Genomic DNA, 23,549 nt, shown 5'->3' with positions numbered 1-23,549 from the left:
CATCTGGCTCTTTTGTTTTTTACAAACACATTGAACATTCACATAGAGCTCATAAGCCTGAGAAACCAGCTGGGGGCAGACTAGTACTCTGCATGGTTTATGGAGGGGGCGAGCTGACTGCTGTGCCAAAAGAGGACTGACACTCTGGCTGGGGTTGGAGGCTCAGGTCTGACTGTCAACTGAGAACTTGCAGTGTTGCAGTTCACCTTCAAAGACAGTAGCACATTGACACTGGGGAAGTGGGATCTGACCAGGAAGACGTTACCCCAATAATCTGCATCCTCGGGGGCGCCACCAGCTACAATCAGGTAGGAGTATTTTGGGTCTCTGGGACAGCAGTTTTTCCATGACACAATGAGTTAAAAATAGCTCTGAATATGAGTAATGGGATATTGTTGATAGGCTTTTTTCACATGGAGTTGATCTTTAAAGTGTATCCGCACGAGTTTACAGTTGTATTATGTGTGATATTTTATATCTATTGACTCTTTTAGGCTTTTCAGAATGTGTGTATCTTTGGCTATAGTGATACTCCCTGGTGCCTAAACTTTTAAGTCGCCATCTCCCATGATGCTCAGGGTCACAACTCTAAAAATAGAGGCAGAGGAGAGTTCAGTTTAGGTTAGGAGTAAAAACAGACATTGACTAAATTGTGAAGTAAGAAGTAAAAAGCTTAACTGTGTATTGCAGCAGGCTGAGATGATGAGCTTAAGTTACTGAGATGGAGGACATATATATCTGTCTGCTGGATGACATGTGACACAAGCTGTTAAGTATGTTTTCCCCACAACATATTTGATTTCATCCGTCAGGCCTTTTCTTCGCCCTGCTTCATGTTATTACATTTTCTGACCACTGTGTCTGTCAGATAAAACACATAAAATCCTAAATTTTAAATATGTACTGGAAATTCTCATATGTGCTGCAGCTGTTTGAACGCCACTCTGAAAAAAACAACGCTTCCTCACACTGAAGGTGAAACTAAAGCAGACTGAAAGAGGACACGAAACCCAGAACTAACCAGTCTGAATTGGCTAATGTGTTAAGATTGAGTTTACTGACACAGGTGTTCTCCCAGAGAGCTGTAAGATTATAATCTTAAGTAAAGTATGAGGACGTTGGTGGGACGTATGACCAGTGCTTGGGGCATTTTGGGCTTCATCTCTGGGGGAAGACTCAGCTGTGCTCTCTGATAATCTCCAGAAACAATCAACAGATTTACACTTGGTAATTTCACTCATTCTTTGTGCATCATTAGTTAACAGAATAACCAACTACCTTTCCCTCCACAGATATGGGAGACACTCGGGGTGAAAAAACACACACCTGTGGGATAATTTGTCTTAAATATCTGCTTTTTCTCTTCAATGTCATTTTCTGGGTAAGTTATCGGGGAGGAGTAAGAACTATCACAGAAGTTTAAATATGAAATATGATCAAATCTGTTGTTTTGCCCTCTATTGACAGTCGTTCAACAAAGATTATCCTGCTGATATTGCTTCATTAGATTTTAGTGTCATTTGTCTCTCATTCCCTTTAAACTTCAAATTTGGATGAGGTCAGGTATTTCCATCTTAAGTTGTCTTTTAAATGAATGTCTCTTGGTGCTTTTAGTGACCATGTAAGACATCTTGCTTGTACCACTATGACATTTGAAGTTACTGCTGAAATAAAGGATGTGGTGTGTTGTGGATTAGAGCATCTGTTTTGAATGGAGTTGTGACGTCACGCTCTGTCAGCTGGCAGGGGGGGCTGTGCTGGCGGTGGGAGTGTGGACCCTGGTGGAAAAGAGCGACTACATCAGTTTGCTGAACTCCAGCTTGTACTCGGCCTCTGCTTACATCCTGATAGCAGCTGGACTCATTGTGATAGTGACCGGGATAATCGGATGCTGTGCCACCCTGAAAGAGATGAAGAGTCTTTTGATTGTGGTAAGGTGGTTCGTCTGAAAAAGAAAACGACACTCCCGATAACAGGTCCTACAGTTGTGTTGCAATAATCTAAATCACAAAAGCTCCATCTAGCCATTGAGTGCATAAGTCAAGAGCTGCAGGAGCTGGATGTTATTTAGCAGACATTAGATGAAAGGGAAATTACATCCAGAACAGGTTGCCAAGAGGTCAAACCTGACATGAACAATTTATAGTATCCAATCAGCTTGTCTGTCGCATTATCTTCACGGTGAGGATAAACAGTATGCAGAAAGAAACTCATAAAGGCAGAGAAAATATTCAAACTTCATACTACCAAACGCTGGCTTTTAAACTAAAGATGGACCCTCTGGATGTGCAACAACTGGGCTAACCACTGTTGCACTGTACCACACCAAAGCTCCATCCAGCTTCACTCTATCCTAGTGAGGGTTGCTGAAGGCTTGATCTCAGAGGGGCAACACAGAGAAACATTCACATCTTTGAGCAATGTAGAGTCACCAACTCCCCTTAAATGCATGATTTTGGACAGAGCGAGGAACCCGGACGACCTGGACAAATTGCAAACTCCACACATACAGGTCCCCAAGCCAAACATAGACTCAAACTAGGGACATTCTCACTGAGACAGAAGTGTTAAGCACTACACCACTGTGCTCCAAAGCACCAGTTAAATGTCATTATGTGAAATCATAAACCCAAACACCTCTGAATTACCTTTTATACCCACTCTCCAGAGTGTTTGGCGTATTGAAACTTAATCCCTGGTGACCTTCTGTCTCGTCTGCCTGCCTTAAGTGTGCAGCTCATTATGTCAGGCATGGCCATCATATAACAGACAACGTCACGTAGTGTGTGTCTTTTTAGAGTTTAGATTTAGAGTACTGCTCATGCCAGAGGTATGCGGGGCATCATAAATGGCTGCGTGGACTGAAGAGAGAGCGAGTGAGTGAGAGAGAAAGAGAAAGATGAACAGGTAGAAGAGGAAAACCTACACAGGGTCGGTCATATTTCCTCTATTTCCATATTACCCTCAGCACATTGCAATGACCAACCTCCTGTCCCGAATATTCATTAAGTGCCGATGTCATGCTTAACCTGTATTCATTGATGTATTTTTCTGCAGATTTGCTCAGACATGCAGACAAAAATGAATCTGAAATAGATATTCTTTCACATATTTCTTGTCTCTCCTCAACAGTATTTAGTGTTGCTGCTCTGTATCTTCCTGCTGGAACTCATTGCTGGTGTCCTGGCCTATGTTACCTACCAAGAGGTGAGACACTTAACCATCTGGCTCTGTCTTTTTAACTTATCTATATGAACAGATAGGTTCATATAGATGCAGTACAGTAAATCCAGCCTGCAAGAAAGTCCATCCCGACCAACGGGAGAACATTTACGTGTAGAAATGAAAAAGAAAACATAAACTTTAATTTTACACGTAGGATGGCACTGTTTTCGTGAGAGTAGTGGGCATAATGCAACACTGAAACCACAGCCGAAAGATTAAGAATTAAGTCGAGATTTCACTTATTTTCCATACTCACCATGTTGAAATTGTGTAGGTTTTGTAATATCCTCCCACCCCAGGTTATGAGTTTGACACCATTCAGTCAGTGCAGCTCAGTGCAAGACTGACAGAATTTTTTTTTGGCCTGTTTCATGTATTGTATTCTTTATTTGATTTCAAATCCAATGTTCCATAATTTCCATTTAAAATCAATTACCCATATTTGTCTCACTTGCTGCACTCAGTTGTGAAATCAGCTCTGCATGCCTTTCTCTGCATGTTCTTCATTTGTCCTCCTTTTTCCGTCATACTTAAACTTCTCTTTCTCCCCTCCTTTCTTGGCTCCAGTGTTTTCCTTTCTGCTACCAGGTAATCTGCTGCCACACTTTTCTACTTCATATCAGTCTGTTACTCCAACAGGGTGATATTTCCTGTGTTGGTTCACTCTTTGCACTTTGTCAGTCAACAACAAAAGCTATTTTTGTTGGCAAACTCATTTGAAGAATGTCCGTGTGAATCGGGGAGCGAGGTCAGAGAATCTGTGCTCATATATTGTCAGTTATGTGTGGGCATTGCTCAGGTAGACTGGAATGTTACAAGGGGGGAAAGAAACCTGACCAGGGGCTATTTTTATTGATGGGAGGGGATTTGTGACAGATATTTTTTCCTGTGCTAAAGTGCTTCTCCTGTCTCACAGCTGGATGAGGAGCTCAGGCAGAACCTAAAGGTGACCATGCAACAGAAATACAAGCAGCAAGGAGAAGAGAGCGTCACACAGGCCGTGGACAGACTGCAGCAGGAGGTGTTGAACTGTGAAATATTTTTGCGGGAAGTGGCTTGAATGGAAAAAAAAGTACTATTAATCCGGTTCCCATTATCAGAGTTTCAAGGGTTTCTTTGATGTGTTAAATCGGAGAAGGCAACCACCTTCAACTAAATTAAAGTTAAAACACAATGTGAATCATGATGTCTATGTTTTCCCATTCCTTTCCTTCTCAGTTTAAGTGTTGTGGGAGTCACAACTCCTCAGACTGGAGCGACAGTGTTTGGATCGAGAGTGCAGACAACCAGAGGTTTGTTCCTGATAGCTGCTGTAAAACTCCCAGTGACCTGTGCGGCCGCAGGGATCATCCCTCCAACATCTACAAAGTGGAAGTAGGAACGGCTCTCCACTGCTCCAGCATGGCTGCATGATACAAAAAAACAAAGTGACCGTAATCTGTCTCTCATGTTCCTGATTGCAGGGCGGGTGCATCATGAAATTAGAAGAATTTATCCTGAGCCAGTTGTATATTCTCGGTGCAGTCGGTATTGGGATTGCATTCCTACAGGTAAAGCCTTCCCTACTGCCCAAAACTCAGCTGATGTATTTCTGTGCTGTGGAAAAAGCCAGAAACTGAAATGTGAACAATGGCAGTGTCTGTGTGCAATGTGGAATTAACAAGTTCCTTGTGTTTTTTTTTCTTCTTTCAGCTTGTGGGGATGATGTTCACTTGCTGCCTATATCAGAATTTGCAAGAGGATCCAAACTGATTTGGGACTTTCTTGAATACCACAAATTGTGGCACATAACGAACTGTATCATGTTCCATGCGATATTTTACTGTCCAATTTTCTTTTTCTCAGCCTGATGATGGAGCGAAGTTATTGCTTCAAATGACAAAAACAAAAAAAATGTTTTTCTTTTTTTCAAACTTTACACACTGGAGATAGTGTGATGCTGCTGGGCAGTGATTTTATTGCTTTTTCCAAAATTCCACTCTTTGCTTTGTGTTTTCCTAGTGTGACTATAAAGATGGAAAACACTTAATGTTCTTTATCAAAGAAACAGACAATTATCAAACACACACAAACACACACTTCAGAAGTTTGATTCACTGTCTTTCAAATATAAAAAATGTTTCCACACAAAATATTTTATAATACAAAACTTTCCTGAGTTTATGAAAAAATGTACTATACAATATACTCCTAACACTTCTTTTGTAATGCTGCATTCAATTTTAAACCAATATTAAAGGTCACTTGCTACTAATATTCCATGTATTTTCATCACACATTATCTGATATTTATGAGGTTGTTATTTTAATATTAAAGTAAAAGTGAGTACAGTAAATACCATTTAAAGATAGTCTTCCCATTTATCATTTATTCATAAAAGTCTATAAATGCAATTTTTTCAATAATGTAATATAGTATTTTTAATCAAAAATGTGTTTTTTCTTAAATGAATGTTATTATAGAACCACAGGGTGAAGTGTGGATGATGTCTATATATCTTTATATGAAGTCAGAAACATCAACATAATCACCTGTTTTATTTGTTATGCTTCACACAGCTAATAAAAAAGACCATTTAATCATGGAAATCAATTTGCGCATTTGTGTGCTGGAATATAAATAAAAGTTGCTTATCAAGCTGTCCATAAATTTCTTTTGTCTTGAAATTCCATGACCGGATGTTGCGTTTTCACTTTTATTTTGACACTCCCTGAGCGGATGTTGTCAGCTGACTTCACTTCTGCTTCCTGTGCTTCCGTTTTCCTCTCGAATTATTATTTTTCCTATAACTTTGAATAAGGAGTGAATGAAATGTCTGCGAAACCAACGTGTTTGATTGTGGCGAGTGCTTCTGCTCAAGGTGAGGAGCCCGGCGTTTCTTCATGTTTATTACAATTGTGTGTTTGTGTTTAGCTGCGTGTTGTGCTGCAGCCTGAGCCTGTTATGTCTCCACTCTTCGCATGGACGTGGTCCTGTTGCATCAGGAGTGTCAGCCAAGTCTTTCCATCAGTCCTTCAGTCTGTGCAGCTCCTCCTTCAACCTGCAGACTGCCACACCGGGGGTGAGACACACTCTTCTGCCCCCTCACTTCTTTCTTCAAGTGATGGTAGTTTGTCAATGTGTCCGTTTGAATCCCCCCGAAATCACCTAAAATACCAGGTTTAGTGATCATTTGTATATAAAATGTTCCTTCAACATCGTTATTGAATATTATAAAAATTTATTTTCTTCTGTCCCTTCTTGAAACCAGATGTTCAAATGAAGATGTTTCCTCCCCTGGTTACACCATATAGTCACTCATCTATTAAGGGGTTAAAACCATGTGGATAAAGTTGTAATGCGTGAAGTTTGCATGTTCTCAAAATGTGCAAGTTCACCTGTTTTTTAAATAAGTGCTTCATTTTTGGATAAAAAAAAGAAAGACATTTCTGTTAAACTACAAACAAAATGTTAAAAAATTAATAAATAGTGTGGATGTTTTAATAAGAGATGTGTTGGTTTTGCAGGGGAAACCAATCGAGTTCGTTGGGGTGGATGAAAGTACAGCCAGGTGGGTGCAGGACTTCAACGTGAAACCCTACGCGGCACCGGCCAAACTTGAATCCATAGACGGTGAGAGTACTGGCTTCATGGTCATTCCCGTGTCTGCCGCTGTCGGCTGGACTCTGCTCACTTTTATGTCACTTTGACACCCTGAAGGTGCCCGATATCAGGCGCTGCTCATCCCCGACTGCCCCGGAGCTCTGAACGACCTGGCACACAGCGGCTCGCTGCACCGCATCCTCACACACTTCGTCTCTCAGCAGAGTGAGTTCAGGGCTCATTTCAACACAGGTTTTGTGCCAGCGTGGATGAAAGCCATGTTTTTCCTCTGCAGAGCCGGTGTGTGCAGTGGGACAGGGAGTGTCGGCCCTGTGCGGTGCCACCGAGGGACAGCAGTGGATTTTCAGCGGCTACAGCTTAACTGGGGTCAGTCTTCCTTTAACACACATAACGGTGCATTACAAAGGGAGTCGGGCCTCTGCAGGGTCTCATGAGCCTTGGGAGGATTGCCGCAGCACGTTGAGATAGATGTCTTCTTCCAGCATCATTTTTACCTTTTAAATTTGTTTGTTGTGTTTTTAGAGTCGACTTTATTGGAAGTGTATATTAGTGCAAATATACTTACTGGATATTTCAAATCTAAATAGCACAAGTGGCCGTGCAGTCCATCGTTTATTTTCTAATGTCAAATTATCAAGTCTTGCACTCAAACTATTACTGCAGCATGAGAGACAAACCGTGTGCTGCACTTTTTGGTTTTTCTCTATAAAGCCTTCAGTGTTTGAACTGGTGCGGAGGCCTGACTTTGCCAACCTGCCCTTAATCGTTGAAGACTTTGTGAAAGACAGTGGGGGATCATACACTGGTAAGCTTACCTGCAATTAACTTATATTTTCTTATTTCTAGCACTAAACATAAATCCTCCCATATTTGTCTCTTCCAGCCAGTCAAGAAGACACCCTACATGTCGTCATAGACAGACACCTGATAACTGGACAGAATATGCAGTCCACATCACTTGCTGTAAATAATCTTATCCTCCTTTGTAATGCCAAATAAACTTTTTTTTAAATAAAACAGGGTGACCACTCATTTCGTTTCCCCACATTTATGTAAAAATAACTTATCTTGAACAAATATTGGAAGATGTTTGTGAAACCAGTAAACACATCCACATTACCATGATGTTAGTATGTAAAACTAATGAAGCCGTGTAATCTAATATTTTGATCTGATATTTTAAAATGGCCTAAAACGTGGTGAGTCAGGAGCAGATGTGTTTTGTGATGACTGGATGTTCTCCAACCGGATCAAAGAGCAGAGATTATCTTTGGATTTGGACAGAAGACATGCTGCAGATGTGGCACATCAACGTGGACGGCTTCAATGAAAGACGTTTATTTAAACTTTGTACACAGTGAAGATCATGCACCCTCTGTTCCTGAAGGAAGACGTGTTCGGCCCTCTGACTGAAATGTACAAGTCTTCTCCAACATTGTCAATAAAAGATAAATAACAATGAAGTTTGTGTTGTTTACGGTTCAATCAACAAACTTGACTTTCACACATGAACAGATGATTTCTCAACACGTCTGTGACGTTGGAACAAGTTGAGTATTAATTAAACCCGTCAGACCTCACTTCTAAGTTCATTTGCGGTCAGAGAGAAAAAAAACCTGCTCAAAGTACCTTCAATTTGAGAGCACAAGTCCCGTGAAAAGAAAAAAAAAAAATCCATGACATTGAAATCCAGATTTCATAGAAGATCATAAAAATAATCCAACCCTTGTCCCAGTTCCCAAAGGGAAATTCCTGTTCCCAGTTCAGCAGCTAAGGCGATTCTCAGTTGCATCGACTGTAAAATGAATGAAATATTAGTAATTTGCTCACTTTTCTGTGAATTCGAATCGTTAAAGCAACTTTTGAAAATGAAGAGTTTTACCTTTAGGGATGGGTAGTACACCGTGTGCTTTGCATTGTTTCTGACAATGGGAGAAAGAACAGATTAAGAGATGATCGCGAGAGCACGGACAGAACTGTGTAGATTAAATGTGCTACTGAATCAGTACCTTTTGTAACTGAAGTAATGCTCAGCAGAATATTCGTCCCACAGAAGTTTTGGTCTGTTCTCTCGCAGAATCTCAATGTATCTGCAAGACAGTTCAACATGTTAAAGACTGCAAAGAGTTTGAAATTACAATATGCCGATTTTTATTATTATTATTATTATTTTTCTTCCATCTTCAATAAAAAAAAACTTTGCAACGTCTCATAAAATATGAGTTTCAACTTGATCTGGAGGCTACAGAAAAAGAATTAGCGAGTATGGAGTTAAAAAAAAAAAAAGTTAATCTATAATTCTACTGCAACTCAGTGTGCATGGTTGATTGGGAGAAGATTATAGTTGTGCTGAGGACTAGAAACTGTGAGCATAAATGTTCTTGCATCTCAATATAGTGACTTGGTGGAAGTGAAGTTGCATTACAGGTGATGCGGGAGATAAAGAAGCGCATGATGTACAAAACAATGTTTGTCCCAAAATACTTGACACGGTGCTCTACATGTACTGCTTAAGGTCTTAACATTTTCACAAAAGCCTCAAATGTAACACACAGGGGTGACAGATATCCCCAGGCATCTGGACATAAGCCAGAGAGAAAAGTGAATGAGAAAAAAAAACTAAATAGGAGTGCTGATTGATATCTTGTTTTAACTGTTTGTCAGTCCCACAGCGGTGTTGGAGGGAATCGGTTTGCTCGAAGAGGACTTTAATGGAATAGAAAAAAAAGATATTAAAATGGACTACATCACTTGCTGCTATCTTACCTTCCTCCTAAGATTGGTTCAGTCCCCTGGCTTGCGAAATCAAGGCCATACAAATTAAGTCCCAGCAGGAGCTTTTGCCTCCACTGACTGTTGGGTGCCAGCTGGAGAACACAGTCTTTCACCCAGGACAGTGGTGAGCTCGGGCCGGGACTATTGGGGGAGACAAAAAAAAAAAAAAAACCAACATCACTCAGAGGACTGTCTGCATTAATGCTGTGAATTTTCTCTGGAGCCGTCGGTCAGCATTTCTACCTCAGATATATGTGTGCGCACTCACCTGGCACCACTGGAGTAGTCGTATGTCATGAGGCTGAATCCGTCGACGACAGGCGCCAACTGCTCAAACTCCTCCCTGCCAAACATACCCGGCTGCCCGGTACTGAGACACGTGAAGAGAGAAAATAACTGTAAGGCCAATCACAGACTTATAATCTTTTAGCAGTTAGAGTTGCTCATTATAAAACAATTTAATTCACCTTGTCACAGCAGGAGGAATAACAAGAATGCAGTCCAATCTTTTGGCTTTCAAAGTCTCACATACGTGTTTCATCAAATGCACCAGCTCCCTAAGCCAGACAAAAAAACAGCGTGTCAATCCGTAAAATCTAAACATGCAATTACATGGATTTTAAATGGCAAAAACTCCATTTACTCACTTTCTTTTGTTGCCTCCAAGTTGGCTCCACAGCTCAAACGTGAAGCCGTCGAAACCTTCGGTCTGCAAAGTCACATCAGCTGTTAAGACTCACAAAGACCAAGAGAAACACATCAGAAAAAAAAAAAAAAACATTGCTGATTAACCTTTGCAACGTCCACCAGCTCGCTTCCCAGCTCCTCGATTTCATCTTCGCTTGCCAGCACGCTCATGTAGTCCTGGTAGGACCAGCCATCAAACAAGATTCGAGGCACTGGTGGTAGAAAAAGTGACGATATAGAGTAGCTGAAAAGATTTCCTCCGACCCACATCAACAACAAAGTAAACTTCATTGTTCCCAGGGGGAAAATTCCTTGTGGGCAGATGCAAGTGATGAAAGAATGGGAAATATTGTATTTTGTACATAACGGAATAGCTCCAGAACAACTCCATAAGAAGCTCACACACATTAAAGTGCAAAACACATTTCAAACAGTGCCGATGCAGCGTACAGCAGAGACCAGGATAAAGCTCTGCACCAACACTATGGAGTGTATCTGTATGGACAAAAACACATCTGAACTGTAGTGAAGACGACATTTACTTACCAATCCTGACTTTTTTGTTGGACTTGCGTACACCTTTCACCCAACCTGGATGGACAGAAAACAGGCTTTTCTCCTCATGCACAGTCAGCAGGTAAATTAAACCACAAGAGAGAAATGAAAACCAATGACTTCCTTTGGCTGGCATGGATGGGGAGTGTGTACCTGGGTCATGATCATGGAGTCCTGTAACGTCAAAGGTTTCAGGGCCCCGCCGGCGGAGCTGCAGCCAGACTGGAGACACTGATGTTAGTTTAGAGCCAAACGTCTTGGCAATGTCGTAGCCGTGGGAATTCCACTGCAGAATCGTAGAGTGGGACATTCAATCCATTCAGAAGTTGTTTAAACACATGTAAAGAAACATCAGGTTCTTACTTCATTTAGAGACTTGAACTCTTTTTCCTTTTGATATGCAACATGCAGTAACACAAAATGACAGGCTTTCCAATTTTGTTTGTCCAGCCTGGCGATCCCAGTAATAGTGACGGAGTCAAAAAAGCCTCGTTTGCTGCTCATGTCTCAATGTAACACCACGAAAATCAAATTGTAAACCTCAGTGTCAACTGCGATCACAGCTTTATAGTGAAAGTGCCATCAACTAAGTGAAAGAAAACAGATTTATTCATGCTGGATCAAGGTCCCTCAGTCTTATCCATTAACAGACGTGCATTAGCAGTCAATAAAACGGAAAGTTTGGGAGAACTAGTCTACTTGTCATGATGGATCATTGTGCTTCTGGCTTCTTCTGCTGCAACCGTCTCTGTAAAACTATATTGAATGTGAACTCGCTCAGAGTCGTTATTCCTCACAGCTGAGTAAAGAAGCCTGATATGTGCCTGTAAATACATTTCTTGGACTTCCGTTTGCACTGCAGAGGTCTGTCTGAGCTGCGGAGTTACAGTTCTGTTTTATGGCTGCACTCATTTGTTTTTAATTTCTGCTTAATGTGGGTTTATTTTAGAAACATTTTGATGTACTGTTTATATTGCAGTCTGGTCCATCAACAGCAATCTTTTTTAACTTTGTTTACTTTGGAGTCTGTCACCATTTCTATTGTATAAACACCCACTCAGAGAGCCTGCTTTTATTTTGCTAGCAAAAAGGATCATCACAGCTCTTTTTCATCATCTGATATTAAAGATCTTGCTCATGACTGGCTCTCAGACTTACAGGTGTGACATATCCAAGGACTGGTCCTTGAAATGTTTTCTTGATGTGAGTGCAGTATCTCTTCTCCTCCTTCACGATGTCTTTCCACTGCAGGTCTGACACCACGAGGCCTCTGTCCAGCACAGACATATCAGCTGGCGATGCCTGAACAGCGAGATGACAAATAGAGGAAAGTGACAAGTAAACCATCTCCACCACAAGATGACTGGAGACTGAATTCAGGTCAATCACAGGCAGACCAGCACAGCCTGACAGCAAGTTACTCACCTCAGCCTCAGCTTTATGCGACTTCTTGGCATCAGTTTTAGAGAGAGTGGCAGTGACCAGACAGAAGCAGGAGATGGCATGAAGCAGAACCAGCGTCGTTCTCATTTCTAGGAATAAAGTCTGAAATGTGCAGCGGTGAATGAGATGTGGGCGAGCTCGGGGAGCTCAGGTCTCCAGGTTTGCAGCGCGTCCTCACTTCCTTCCTGACTGAGATGTGGCAGATTAAAAACCGACATATCCTCCTGCCGGCTGAATGCCCTTCGAGAGACGACCTAATGCGGTTTCCTTCATCCCGCCACAGTCAATAGAAAAAAGCTGAAGTTATGATAAAACGAGATCGCTTTGAGAGCCAGGAGGCTGTTGTTTGTTTGACAGGCAACTCAGATCAACGTGTTTCTGCAGCTCACTTCCGGCTCTGCCAGCAAAGGTTTTCCGAGCCGACAGGTGGCGCTGCGCTGAGGTTGGTTTATAACAGCCCGGACAGACGAAGAAGACAAGATAGTCCTACAAACTGTAAGAAACCACTACTGGGACCTATAACTAACCTCCAAACATGGTTTTCTGACCTTTGTCGATATGTGCTCATACACCTCACGCTCATAGGTGAGTGTCTTTTTCGCTTTTTACCTTTAAGTGACATAAACAGTGTGTGCAGGTGGGAGCTAACGTGTTAGCATTTAGCTTAGCCAAACATAAACCACCACAGAGCTGCGGCATACTCCTATTTAACTGTAGATTTTATACATTACATACGAGAGGAAATACACGGTGAAATAGACTAAATCACACATTCCACCGGCGCCAGTTTCTTTTTAAAAAAGGACACGTGATTACATATAAAATCCATGATCACATGTGATGTTACATGATATTCATGCAGTATTTTTGCTTTGTCAGCAGGTTAAAAAAAAGAAAACTCTTCATCTGTGTGACTTCAAACGAATTAATTGCGTGGCCACAAACTCGCGAAACTCAAACTGATGAAGAAGTCTGAATGGATTTATTTGACTGTGTTTCCAACATATCGATCCCAAATTATTGTAACTATGGTTTTGATCAGAGGTGCATCAAAGTTATCATGTGTTAACTTTTGAAATGGAGTCCAATTGACCTGAAGGGTGGGAGGGTTGATATCAACAGAGCAGCCTTGCACATACTATTTAACAAATTCTTAAGAGAAGACGTAATTCTTATGATTGACTATAATATTATTGTAACTCTTAGCAATTGTTGTTTGTTTTTTTTAAGCCTAAAATGAATAAAACTGAAATTAAATAGACATTTCAATTGGTTTGCATTGCCCTACTATAAGATTATATTCTTTAATGTGTGAATTAACTTCTCACCAAAATGTAACAGTACTCAACTTTGTTGGTTTGCCTCTTTATTTTCTGCAGATGATAATATATAGTGCTGACTGGGCAGTTTTTCTAACTGTATTCTACATGTTTAGTCTTCATAGAGAGCAATGGCATTGGAAAGATTTGTGTCTACGACGCTTGAGCTTCTGCAGGAGGAGCGAGAGGCTGAAATAGAGGAGAACAGGTATGTAAATGTGTTCAGTCAGAATGAGAATTCAGCATAAGGCAAACAAAAGCTTCATTAACCTCAAAAGAAAACACATTAATTAGGAGGAGTTGTTATCAAAATAAAGTTTTACTGACTGTAACAGTGTCACTTTTGTGGTTTCAGGATATGGCAGGAGAACGTGTCTCCAAAAGATCTTCAAAATAAAGGAGTATGCCTGCTGAAGCTGCAGATAGGAAGTCAGTCCACTGGCCTGTATGGTCGCACTGTTCTCGTCCTAGAACCAAGAAAGCATCTTGGCTTCACTTCGCTGCCGAGCAACAGCTTTGGACCAGGTGAAATGAAATGAGCAACTTTGTGTGTTTAAAGAGTTTTGGTTCATGTTTTGCTGACTGCCAGGTGTGTGTCTGTTCCAGGTGACATAGCTGGCTTGTATGACACTGCAGGATGTACAGCAGCCTCACAGGTCAGTACGGGGATCGTGACCAGGGTCAGCCAAGCGTCTGTGAGTGTGGCCTTTGACGAGTTGAAGGATGGGCTTGGTTTTGATACTGACGCCCATTACAACCTCTTAAAGTTGGCAAATGATGTCACCTACAAGCGGATGAAACAGTGAGTACAATCTGTATAATCTCAAACCTCTTGTTAATTCATGACAATGTTGGGTGACACTAAGGATTTATTCCAAATATTTCAAGAATCATGCAAATTGCGTTTGATGGTTCCCCTCTTGATTCCCATGTTTTCTGGGAAACTTAGGACATATTTTAGGCTGCATTTTAAGGATTTGCTGTGTCAAGACAAGCTTGCTGCTTCCCCACTGACACCGTCATCTTTAAAAATTGAACACTCAAAGTGCACAGCTGCTGAATTGGGACAGATAATTGCATAAGTTTTAGTAGATAATAAAACCCCAGGTGATCAATTTTACATAATGTATTATGTGCTTGTAGGGCCTTGAACAAATTAAATGGATACAACAACGGACCTGCTGCCAATCTGATAAATGTTCTGTTTGGAGACTCAAAACCTTCCTGTCAATCTCAGCCAAGTAAGTAAAGCTTCATAACGTGTGTTGCTGCCAAAGGCTTCTTTTCTTAATGAGTAATTCTTTTCAAAAGGTTTTCAGTTCTTTTCAAGTCTCACAGGGACTTTACAAGTAGTCTAATTTTCTCCATTCATCATTAATTCTCTGCATGTTTCTGCTTTGTTTCATCAGATAAAGTTGAATTCTTTAATTTGAACTTGGATGATTCCCAGAAAGAAGCTGTATCCTTCACTCTGTCACAGCGAGAATTGGCTGTGATTCATGGACCCCCGGGGACAGGGAAAACCACCACTGTGGTGGAGATCATTCTGCAAGCTGTCAAACAAGGCCAAAAGGTCCACGCAGTTTAATTTATTTTGTCTCTACTTTGTCACTAGAAATATGTCCAGTGAGTTGAATTGGTGAAATAGTGAATGCAGCTTTAAGTCATGTTGATAAGTGAGTTGTTGTGACTGTGCAGGTCCTGTGCTGCGCCCCTTCAAACGTGGCTGTGGATAATTTAGTGGAGAGGTTAGCTCGGTGCAAGGCGAAGGTTCTGAGGCTCGGTCACCCTGCAAGGCTGCTGGAGTCCATACAGAAACATTCACTGGATGCCATCCTTGCTCAGAGCGACAATGCGGGCATCATCGCTGACATCCGTAAAGACATTGACAAAGCTTTTGTAAGAATATGTATCCCTGCCCTCTATAATTTAGCAGTATAAGCCTTTTCAAGGTCATTTGTGACATCTTACATTTTTCTCCACGATGGCAATGAAGAAGGGACATGCTAAAGGAGAGCGTGGTAACCTTAAACGAGAAGTTGGGGAGCTACGAAAAGAGCTGAGAACCAGAGAAGCAACCGCCATGAGCCAGATCCTGAAAAGTGCAGATGTGGTGTTATCAACAAACACAGGTCAGCAATGTCCTCGAGTGAACAAAATCCCATTCTACTGCAGCAGCTGATGATGAAAAGCAATCAGAGAGCGCTTGTCTGTGTCTGCAGGTGCTTGTGCTGACGGTCCCCTGAAGTTCCTGCCGGCGGAGCATTTTGATTGGGTGGTGATAGACGAGTGTGCCCAGGCCCTGGAGAGCAGCTGCTGGATCGCTCTGCTCAGGGCACGCAAGTGCATTCTGGCTGGAGACTACAAGCAGCTACCACCCACCATCAAATCTCAAAAGTAAACATACCAGGGCTTCTCTGTTGTCCTCAAGTCCAAACAACATTCAGCCTTTTTGATTTGATTTATTATAAGTATTTACACACTACCTCAGCCCAGCATTTTGTTATATTGCCACCTTTATGTTTAAAATGCCCCACACCAAGTTAAAGAATAACTTTTTCCAATTGAAGTTCTTTATAAAAACAGCAAACAGTTTTATTCATTGTGTTTGTACTGACTGTCAAGAGATTAGACTTTAATTTCTCACATCATTCATCAACAAAAGTATCTTGATTTATTCTGCAACATTAATTTTTTCAAGATAATTCATAAATTGGATAAAGGGAGTATAGAGATGCATCTAAAAAAAAAATACAGTGAGAAAATTGAATTAATCTGAACAGTATAAAAAAGTCTGAATATTTTTAAATTCACATAAACTGAAAAATTCTAGATTTTACTCTTTATAGATTTAGTTTTTAAATCATGATAGCTGGAAATACAGTATCTGGAAACATAAGATTACCTAATAAAATCTGATGTTTTCCTTTGATCATGACGATAAAAATAAATAAGTTTTAAAACTTTATAGTTTGTGTGTTATTATCATAGAAATGGTTGACATAAAATTATATTAAAATTTTGGCGGTGCTCTTGTAAATTGTAGATAAACACATATTAAAGGTCTTCTGAAACGTCTTCATGTCATAAATCCCCTGTGCCTCCTTGTAGGGCTGCGTCCAAAGGCTTGTCCCTGAGTCTCATGGAACGACTCATCCAGATGTACGGAGACTCGGTGGTTCGTATGCTGACGGTTCAATACCGCATGAACAGCGCCATCATGGAGTGGGCCTCCAAAGAGATGTACCAGGGAAGACTAACCGCTCACAGCTCTGTGGAGGGACACCTGTTAAAGTCAGTGTGCGCCACATGAAGCAAAACATGTCAAACTTGTTTTTAAATTAAGAGTAAATCTTCACATGAGTTGATCCACACAGAGATCTCGCCGGTGTTGCCTGCGTTGAAGAAACCAGCGTGCCACTTCTTCTAATCGACACAGCCGGGTGCGGTCTGAGTGAAATGGAGGTCACAGACGAGCAGTCAAAGGGAAACCAAGGTTAAATGTCTTGTAGGAAACTGAATGATTGGACAGTTTGTGTAGTCGGAGATCTGACGGTATGTTCACTGTCTCCTCAGGGGAGGTTGATATTGTTGAACTGCACATAAAGGCTTTGACTGACGCTGGACTCAAAGCGAAAGACATCGCCGTTATCGCGCCGTACAATTTGCAAGTGAGTCACTGATGTGAGCCGCTAACAGTGGCAGATAAATGACAGTTCAAACACACAGAAAGACGACGACTCGCGCTCATATTCACACCTAGGGGCAATTTAAGGTTAGAAGCAAATATAATAAAAATCAGACAAGTATTATATATGGCAGGAAATAAAGCACAAATAATGCTAAACTAAAACTTTGTTATTAAAAAGTGAATCACAGATTCTACAGCCTGATATCCTGGACATGTAAAGCAGCAACAGCTTGATGGCAAACACAGGTTCTCTCTTGACTTCAGGAAAATTTACAATCTGTTATGGCAGAAAATATGGAAGTCTATAAAATTCCCATATATTAAAAAAAGTGTTAATACATACCTGATCTCATTTTCATAATTCGTATTCTTCATACATACTACTTCAGTTAAAAATAATAATAAAAAGTACAGTGCCATCTCCAAAATAATAATTATTATGTCGCATTTGTAATTTCGTTTCAGGTCGACCTTCTACGTCAGAAACTTTCTTCAAGGCACCCGGAGCTGGAGATAAAGTCGGTGGATGGATTCCAGGGCAGAGAAAAAGAAGCTGTTGTGTTGTCGTTGGTTCGGTCCAATAGAAGAGGTGAACTCTCACTGCTGAGTCCTGTTGATTCTGCTGCACCATGAAGGTCGGCTGCCAGATGAATTTCAGTTTTTCTTACTACAAATATGTGCAATGTTTTCTTTGTTCTAGGGGAAGTTGGATTTCTGGCAGAGGACAGGAGGATAAACGTCGCCGTCACTCGTGCCAGACGTCACATCGCCGTGGTGTGCGACACCCAGACAGTTCAGAATCATCCTTTCCTCAAATCGCTGATCAGTCACATGACTGAGTTCGGAGAGGTCAGAACCGCGTTCGAGTACATTCAAGATATCGTGCCACAGAACTACACCCGCGACCACAAAGACGCAAAGGGCACACCTGCCACGACCTCCACCTCCAAGCAGAAGGCTCGAGATCACCCTGCTGGGAAAGTGAAGCATGGACAGAAGAAGAGTGGCAGCAGCAGTCAGGAAGGTGATGCTGCGTCAGCGAAGCAGACAAAGTCCTGCACATCAAAACCGGAGCACGACAAGAGCAGACACACTGAGATCAGAGAGCAGCTGGTTAAGTTTATTAAAGACTTGAATCGGCATGATCTACAGTTTCCACCGTCGTTTAACTCTCATGACCGCCTGCTGGTGCATCAGATTGCTGAGGAGCTGGGTCTCGTTCATGAGAGCACAGGCGAGGGAAGCACCAGGTCGATCACTGTCTCCAGGGCCCAGCCATCAACACCTGCTGAAGATCAGACACGAGGAGGTGGAGGAGGAGGAGGAGGAGGAGGAGAAGAAGAACAAGAACAAGAACAAGCTCAGGAAAAAGAGACGGTCCAGATTCCTCAAGATGATCCAGTGTGTCAACTTCCACTAGATCTGAAAAGTTTACATTTGGAGAGGATGAAGCGAGAGCAGCAGAGAAGAGAAGAAAACGCGAAACAAAAAAAAGCAGTGAACAATGTTCCTCCAGTTCAGAGCCAGACGACAAAGAAGGCTAAAGGTGTGTTTGAAAAAAAGATCTGGAAAAAGCTTTCGATGTCTGAGTATAAACCTGCATGTCATTCCTTCCAGGGAAGAACCGAATGAAGGCAGGTGCCTGTGACATCGCCGCCGCCGCCGCTCCAGACGGAGACTTTGACTCGCTGATCAACGCCGTCATCAAGGCTGATGGTGTTTGTAGTTTCGTCAAGTGTAAAGCATCTGTGCTGACACTTGGCCAGCTGTGCATGTTCTGCAACAGGCAGTATTGTCTCAGCCATCACATACCAGAGGTAAGACGGCAAGATTTAAAAGTATTCTATATTTGCTGTCGTGTATGAGCATGTATGGAAAAGATTGATAATTGTGCTTAAAGTCTGTGTTTTCTCCTAAAATCTCATTGCCATGTTGTGAATGCTTCACAGGTTCACGGTTGTGGAGATGAGGCTAAATCTCACGCCCGGATGAGGATAAGCAAAGAGGGCGTTCTCTATGCTGGAAGTGGGAAGAAGGACAAATCCATGGACCCTAATAAGAAAGCTTATCTACAAAGAAAACTGGACTCTAAACTCAAAGACATGGCCTCACAGAGAAAACCCAAAAACAAAGAACAGGACACTTAATGCTTCCAAATCTGCTCTGTATTTAAGTACAATCAGTTGAAATGTTCATTTACAGTTTTCTTTAATCGGTGATTCTCTGAATTTCTCGGAATGGTGTCGTGAACCTGCTTTTCACCCATTGTAAGCTGTTATCAGCTTGAACGCCACGCGACAGAGTTCAACAAAGCTGTTTGAAAGGTTAATAAAACTTGCTCCTTATTTTTGTGTATTTCAATACCTAGAGCAGACACACAAACATAGGAAGCCTTTTTTTTTTTTTTCATAGAAGCAACATCCGAGTAAATTCAGATGTGATTTTTCAAAGTTTGCTTTCCGAGCAGCTGTCGTATATTACTCTTGTTCACTAGAGCTATTTCTTGATGTAGTAAACGTACTCTTTAAACTCAACATGTTTTTTCCTGGTCTCTAAAAATTGCAGGAAACACCACCACCACTGGTTAATTCAACTTCCCCTGTCTGAGTTTATTCTACATCCACCTTGATTTTCACTGGGCAGATTGTCAGTGTGGTCTGGTTCTGGCTGTCTTCGGGCAATCCCAGGGAGAAGTAGGGGAAAATCCTCTCTGTGAATTTCCCCTTGAATGTATGGATGGTTGAAGAATTGGCGGCATTGATGAAAACCACCTTTCCTTTGTTGTAGTCCAGTTCTACAGTGATCTTCTCAGGCTTGTACTTCATGGACAGCTTGATGCGAGGGTAGGCCTCGGCAAACAGCGAGTCCCCATTGCAAAGGCTAATTACCCACATGCCCTCAGCAGGCTTGAGGAAGACGGCCTCCTTTCTTTTGATGGACTCCAGGACCACACCGATGGTCCAGTTTTTGGTGTGACCCACCTCTGTGGTCCAGCTGTGCTTTCCAAATGTGAACCCAGCGGCTCCCAGCACACACATCTGACTGGTGCAGCGCTCGGGGTTGTCCGGCAGGACTTTCTTATTGCCCCACTGCACGCTGCTCAAGTCTGGAGAGATGGACAAGTTGTACTGGGCTGTATTCGGATCCAGAGTGATGGGAACTGGCAAAACATCAATAGTTGGAGGATATGTTATACGTCACTGCAGACCCGTAACTTGTAACCATGTGTTGCCTCACTCACCATGTTTGGCCAATCTGCCCATATTTTTCCATATTTCGAACTCCAGTGATCCCAGGTGCTGTGCAGTATTTATCAGGATATCTCGAACACACTCTGTTGGATTTTGCATTTGACCCTGAAAGGAGTTGAAATATTTATACTGAATGATGGAAACACTGGTCTTTCATTTTGGCTGAGGGGTAAACTTATGGGCTGCACTTACCTTGCCTTTGTCTGCTTGTATTCCTGATGTTAAAGAAAGAAAGTAAAAAGGGCTTTATTTGTTTTACAGATCTTGATCATTATTGGGATTTCAAACTAAGTACAGACTGAAATGAATAGCTATGATATTTCTATGACGGCACATGCTAGGAAAGGAGTTTTGAAATTGTGGGAAAACACAAGTAATCTGTGGCTGTGGCGTTGACATACCGATAAAAACAGAAGATCCGGTGCTTTGAGGCTTTTCTCAACCTCACTGATGGAGGTGGAGAGGTCTCTGATCTGCTCTGTGATGGTTTCCAGCTTTCGACTCATCACTTCAGTCTTGGTTTCCGCCTCTCGTTTCAGCTCACTCAGTCTCATGAGTTCCTCCTGCCTGAGGAACTGGTGGAGCGTTTCGAATTCCTCTTTGATTACTGCCTCAGTCTCGGTCGCTTGGGTCTGCAGTGTTGAGGTTATTTTTAGCCGGAAGCAAAATTGATCAAAGTTTATATGACACACCTGGGTTGATACCTGGCTGACGAGCCAAGAAGGTATTCACTTACAAATGGTATACCTGGGTTGAGAGAAAAACTTAAAAGTTGTACCTGGATGTAGGTTTGTGTTTCCTCCCAGTTTGCCTTTGTCTTGTACAGCACCTTAAGTTTTTTCTTCAGGGTGTCCAGTCGACTCGAAATCTCTGCCTGAAATGTTCACAGAAAAGTTGAAGCTTAAGGAATCAGATGATCAGTCAGCTGAATGATATTTAATAGCCAGGTAATTCAGTGTACTACTTAAATGGGGAGTTTTCAAACTGTGGGCGAATGAGCCTCCCCACACCCACATCGGGCCCTCCCAACTATCCTAACACCTCAATTAGTAGTTTGTGATTGAAGTCTGGCCTTTATAGTTATTCGTATCTTTATGACATTTATATTTATTGATGTTGGGATCCAGCAGCATTAAAAGGCAAAACTCTTTTAGTGCTGATTCGGTGCGTTTCATTTTAAATATCTGGAAACTCTTCATACATCGACTACAACGCTCCGAGCTGTTGTACAATCAATGGTTCTGCAGTAAAGGGTATTTTGTCATTTTAATTCAGTTCTATTACACTTACTTCAAATTCACTTCTGATTTCATAATGGGTATTGCCCCACAAATACCCTTAGAAAATAAAACAAATCATGCTCGAAAAAGGTTTCGCTTGACCCAGACAGTTCTCCTGCTGATGCCCCGGGGGAAGCCTACCCCACAGTGAAAAGGAAATAGTTTTCTATTTTTACTTTGAAGATGTCACCTTGTGACTGAAGACAGACATTTTCTCATTTCCAATAATCCATAATTAACAGATATGCTTCTTTACTGTACCTTTTTCTGTTGGGCAGCTTCCTCCAGCGGGCTGCACTCGTGAACTTTGTGCTGTTTTGATAACTGGCAGATAAGGCAGATGAGTTGCTCATCGTTGAGGCAAAAAATCTTCAGCTTCTCGTTGTGAGCAGAACAGATTTCTCCAATGTTTCTACTCATCTGTGCTCGATAATTGTTTGCTGCCAGATTCAGGGTCAGATTGATAGGAGGCTTGATATAAGACGACACGGTACTGCACACAGGGCAAATTTTACTTCCTTTCCAGTCCCAGAAGTCCTTTAAACAAGCTCTGCAAAAATTATGTCCACACTTCAATTGCAAAGGAAAAGAGAAAATCCCTCTGCACTGGGGACAAAGCAGATCCTCTTCAGAGAACAAGCTCTTCGTTGCCATTTAGTTGAAGGTTTCCTGCAAAGTGGAACCACTTTCCAAATCGTGGCTGAAGGTTGGAACATCTCCGAAAGTTTGTCCGGATTTCCAGTAAATGCTGATCGACTGGTACGACTGGTTAGAATATGCAGGTATGGGCAAACATCCAGCAGGTGTTTACAGTTGCCTCTGAAAAAAAACAAAGAGAGAGAATATGATTGAAATGTTGCTTTTACACTCATATCTACAGACATTACACTCCAGACTCGGCTGTCAGCGTTAAGAAAAAAACATTTACGCCACAATCTCGCTCCCAGTCACAATATTCATCTTAATTCCCTGCCAAAGAAATTCAATGCAGCTTCAAAGGGTCATTGTCAATCACAAGCAATCACATTTGAATCCCATGTGCCCTCATGCGATGCCAAGGACTAGACCGAAGGTTGTTAAAATACCTTAGAGTATTAACAAGTCACACCCTGGGCCCTTACAGTCCATCAAAGCCCAAAGTCAAAATGAAAGCTTGGGGTGACACACACCAAAAGGTTTGAATACCTGAGCAACCCACCCGTTAGTTAGATTAGCCAGCCTCGTCAAATGAATAGCGTAATCTGGTGAAGCCCCTTGGGTATAAAGCCCAAAAATTATATATTATGGAATGTTAATTCCACCCTTTACAAAGAGTAGTGTGGAGAGGTGGACAGCAGGGAACAGCCGACCTTAAAATGTGGTTTTGATATATCATGGTGCAAATTATCTTTGAGAGAGTGGAAAGAGATATTTGTTGCTCCGGCAACTACAACATCGGCATGTCTGCATGTGAGTCCTCACACAAAGGCGACGCCGCTCAACTGTCAATTTCTATGTCACTTTTAAAATGAGCAACAAAGTAGTGGGGAGCAATCTCGCCTCTCGCCGTTGATGTTTTAATGTTCTCTCTGTGCATGTACAACTTTTCTCCGTGTGCTGCATTATTTCCTCCCACAGTTTAAAGCATGTATGAGAGGATAATTCGTGGCTCTGAATTATTGTGAATATGACTGTCTGTCTCTCAGTTTGACCTGTGATGGACTGCTGACCTGTCCAGAA

General features: G+C 41.8%; 5 protein-coding genes across 9 annotated transcripts; 3 read left to right on the top strand and 2 right to left on the bottom strand.

Annotated features, from left to right (window-relative positions):
• The first annotated feature begins 141 nt into the window (after nucleotides 1-141).
• On the top strand, nucleotides 142-5,872 carry cd151 (CD151 molecule). 2 transcript variants are annotated; one of them, XM_080474427.1, is made up of 9 exons: nucleotides 151-308; nucleotides 1,293-1,381; nucleotides 1,740-1,931; nucleotides 3,133-3,207; nucleotides 3,793-3,813; nucleotides 4,142-4,246; nucleotides 4,444-4,599; nucleotides 4,689-4,775; nucleotides 4,918-5,870. In XM_080474427.1, exons 2-9 carry the CDS (start codon nucleotides 1,295-1,297, stop codon nucleotides 4,975-4,977), a joined length of 783 nt encoding a protein of 260 aa, XP_080330553.1. In that variant the 5' UTR covers nucleotides 151-308; nucleotides 1,293-1,294; the 3' UTR covers nucleotides 4,978-5,870. The 2 variants fall into 2 exon arrangements, with proteins under 2 accessions (XP_080330554.1, XP_080330553.1); XM_080474428.1 differs by lacking the exon at nucleotides 3,793-3,813 and having other exon boundaries at nucleotides 142-308; nucleotides 4,918-5,872.
• Nucleotides 5,873-5,946: 74 nt separating this feature from the next.
• Nucleotides 5,947-8,242, top strand: gatd1 (glutamine amidotransferase class 1 domain containing 1; the record flags this gene model as incomplete). 2 transcript variants are annotated; one of them, XM_080475506.1, is made up of 8 exons in its annotated part: nucleotides 5,947-6,086; nucleotides 6,211-6,287; nucleotides 6,733-6,838; nucleotides 6,926-7,033; nucleotides 7,104-7,195; nucleotides 7,541-7,634; nucleotides 7,713-7,792; nucleotides 8,114-8,242. In XM_080475506.1, exons 1-8 carry the CDS (start codon nucleotides 6,038-6,040, stop codon nucleotides 8,240-8,242), a joined length of 735 nt encoding a protein of 244 aa, XP_080331632.1. In that variant the 5' UTR covers nucleotides 5,947-6,037. The 2 variants fall into 2 exon arrangements, with proteins under 2 accessions (XP_080331632.1, XP_080331633.1); XM_080475507.1 differs by lacking the exon at nucleotides 8,114-8,242 and having other exon boundaries at nucleotides 7,713-7,953.
• On the bottom strand, nucleotides 8,124-12,705 carry chid1 (chitinase domain containing 1). 2 transcript variants are annotated; one of them, XM_080475505.1, is made up of 13 exons: nucleotides 12,468-12,688; nucleotides 12,272-12,391; nucleotides 12,005-12,148; nucleotides 11,000-11,132; nucleotides 10,838-10,882; nucleotides 10,397-10,503; nucleotides 10,252-10,313; nucleotides 10,072-10,161; nucleotides 9,873-9,974; nucleotides 9,596-9,745; nucleotides 8,839-8,919; nucleotides 8,712-8,751; nucleotides 8,124-8,624 (listed from the first exon to the last, which is right to left on the bottom strand). In XM_080475505.1, exons 2-13 carry the CDS (start codon nucleotides 12,374-12,376, stop codon nucleotides 8,526-8,528), a joined length of 1,158 nt encoding a protein of 385 aa, XP_080331631.1. In that variant the 5' UTR covers nucleotides 12,377-12,391; nucleotides 12,468-12,688; the 3' UTR covers nucleotides 8,124-8,525. The 2 variants fall into 2 exon arrangements, with proteins under 2 accessions (XP_080331631.1, XP_080331630.1); XM_080475504.1 differs by having other exon boundaries at nucleotides 12,272-12,705.
• Nucleotides 12,624-19,832, top strand: ighmbp2 (immunoglobulin mu DNA binding protein 2). 2 transcript variants are annotated; one of them, XM_080475502.1, is made up of 16 exons: nucleotides 12,624-12,874; nucleotides 13,725-13,816; nucleotides 13,964-14,133; nucleotides 14,215-14,410; nucleotides 14,752-14,849; nucleotides 15,018-15,181; nucleotides 15,307-15,507; nucleotides 15,605-15,740; nucleotides 15,831-16,005; nucleotides 16,720-16,902; nucleotides 16,986-17,104; nucleotides 17,185-17,279; nucleotides 17,765-17,888; nucleotides 18,000-18,845; nucleotides 18,917-19,116; nucleotides 19,249-19,832. In XM_080475502.1, the coding sequence occupies exons 2-16, from the start codon at nucleotides 13,740-13,742 to the stop codon at nucleotides 19,444-19,446; spliced, it is 2,982 nt and encodes a 993-aa protein (XP_080331628.1). In that variant the 5' UTR covers nucleotides 12,624-12,874; nucleotides 13,725-13,739; the 3' UTR covers nucleotides 19,447-19,832. The 2 variants fall into 2 exon arrangements, with proteins under 2 accessions (XP_080331628.1, XP_080331629.1); XM_080475503.1 differs by having other exon boundaries at nucleotides 12,714-12,784.
• On the bottom strand, nucleotides 19,817-22,561 carry LOC308116555 (zinc-binding protein A33-like). The gene is made up of 6 exons (XM_080474806.1): nucleotides 22,092-22,561; nucleotides 21,329-21,424; nucleotides 20,952-21,182; nucleotides 20,748-20,765; nucleotides 20,541-20,655; nucleotides 19,817-20,459 (listed from the first exon to the last, which is right to left on the bottom strand). The coding sequence occupies exons 1-6, from the start codon at nucleotides 22,482-22,484 to the stop codon at nucleotides 19,909-19,911; spliced, it is 1,404 nt and encodes a 467-aa protein (XP_080330932.1). The 5' UTR covers nucleotides 22,485-22,561; the 3' UTR covers nucleotides 19,817-19,908.
• Nucleotides 22,562-23,549: the final 988 nt, after the last annotated feature.

This window comes from Lipophrys pholis, assembly GCF_963383615.2.
Source record: "Lipophrys pholis genome assembly, chromosome: 11".
Classification (NCBI taxonomy): domain Eukaryota; kingdom Metazoa; phylum Chordata; class Actinopteri; order Blenniiformes; family Blenniidae; genus Lipophrys; species Lipophrys pholis.
This window is presented reverse-complemented; position numbering and strand designations above follow the sequence as displayed.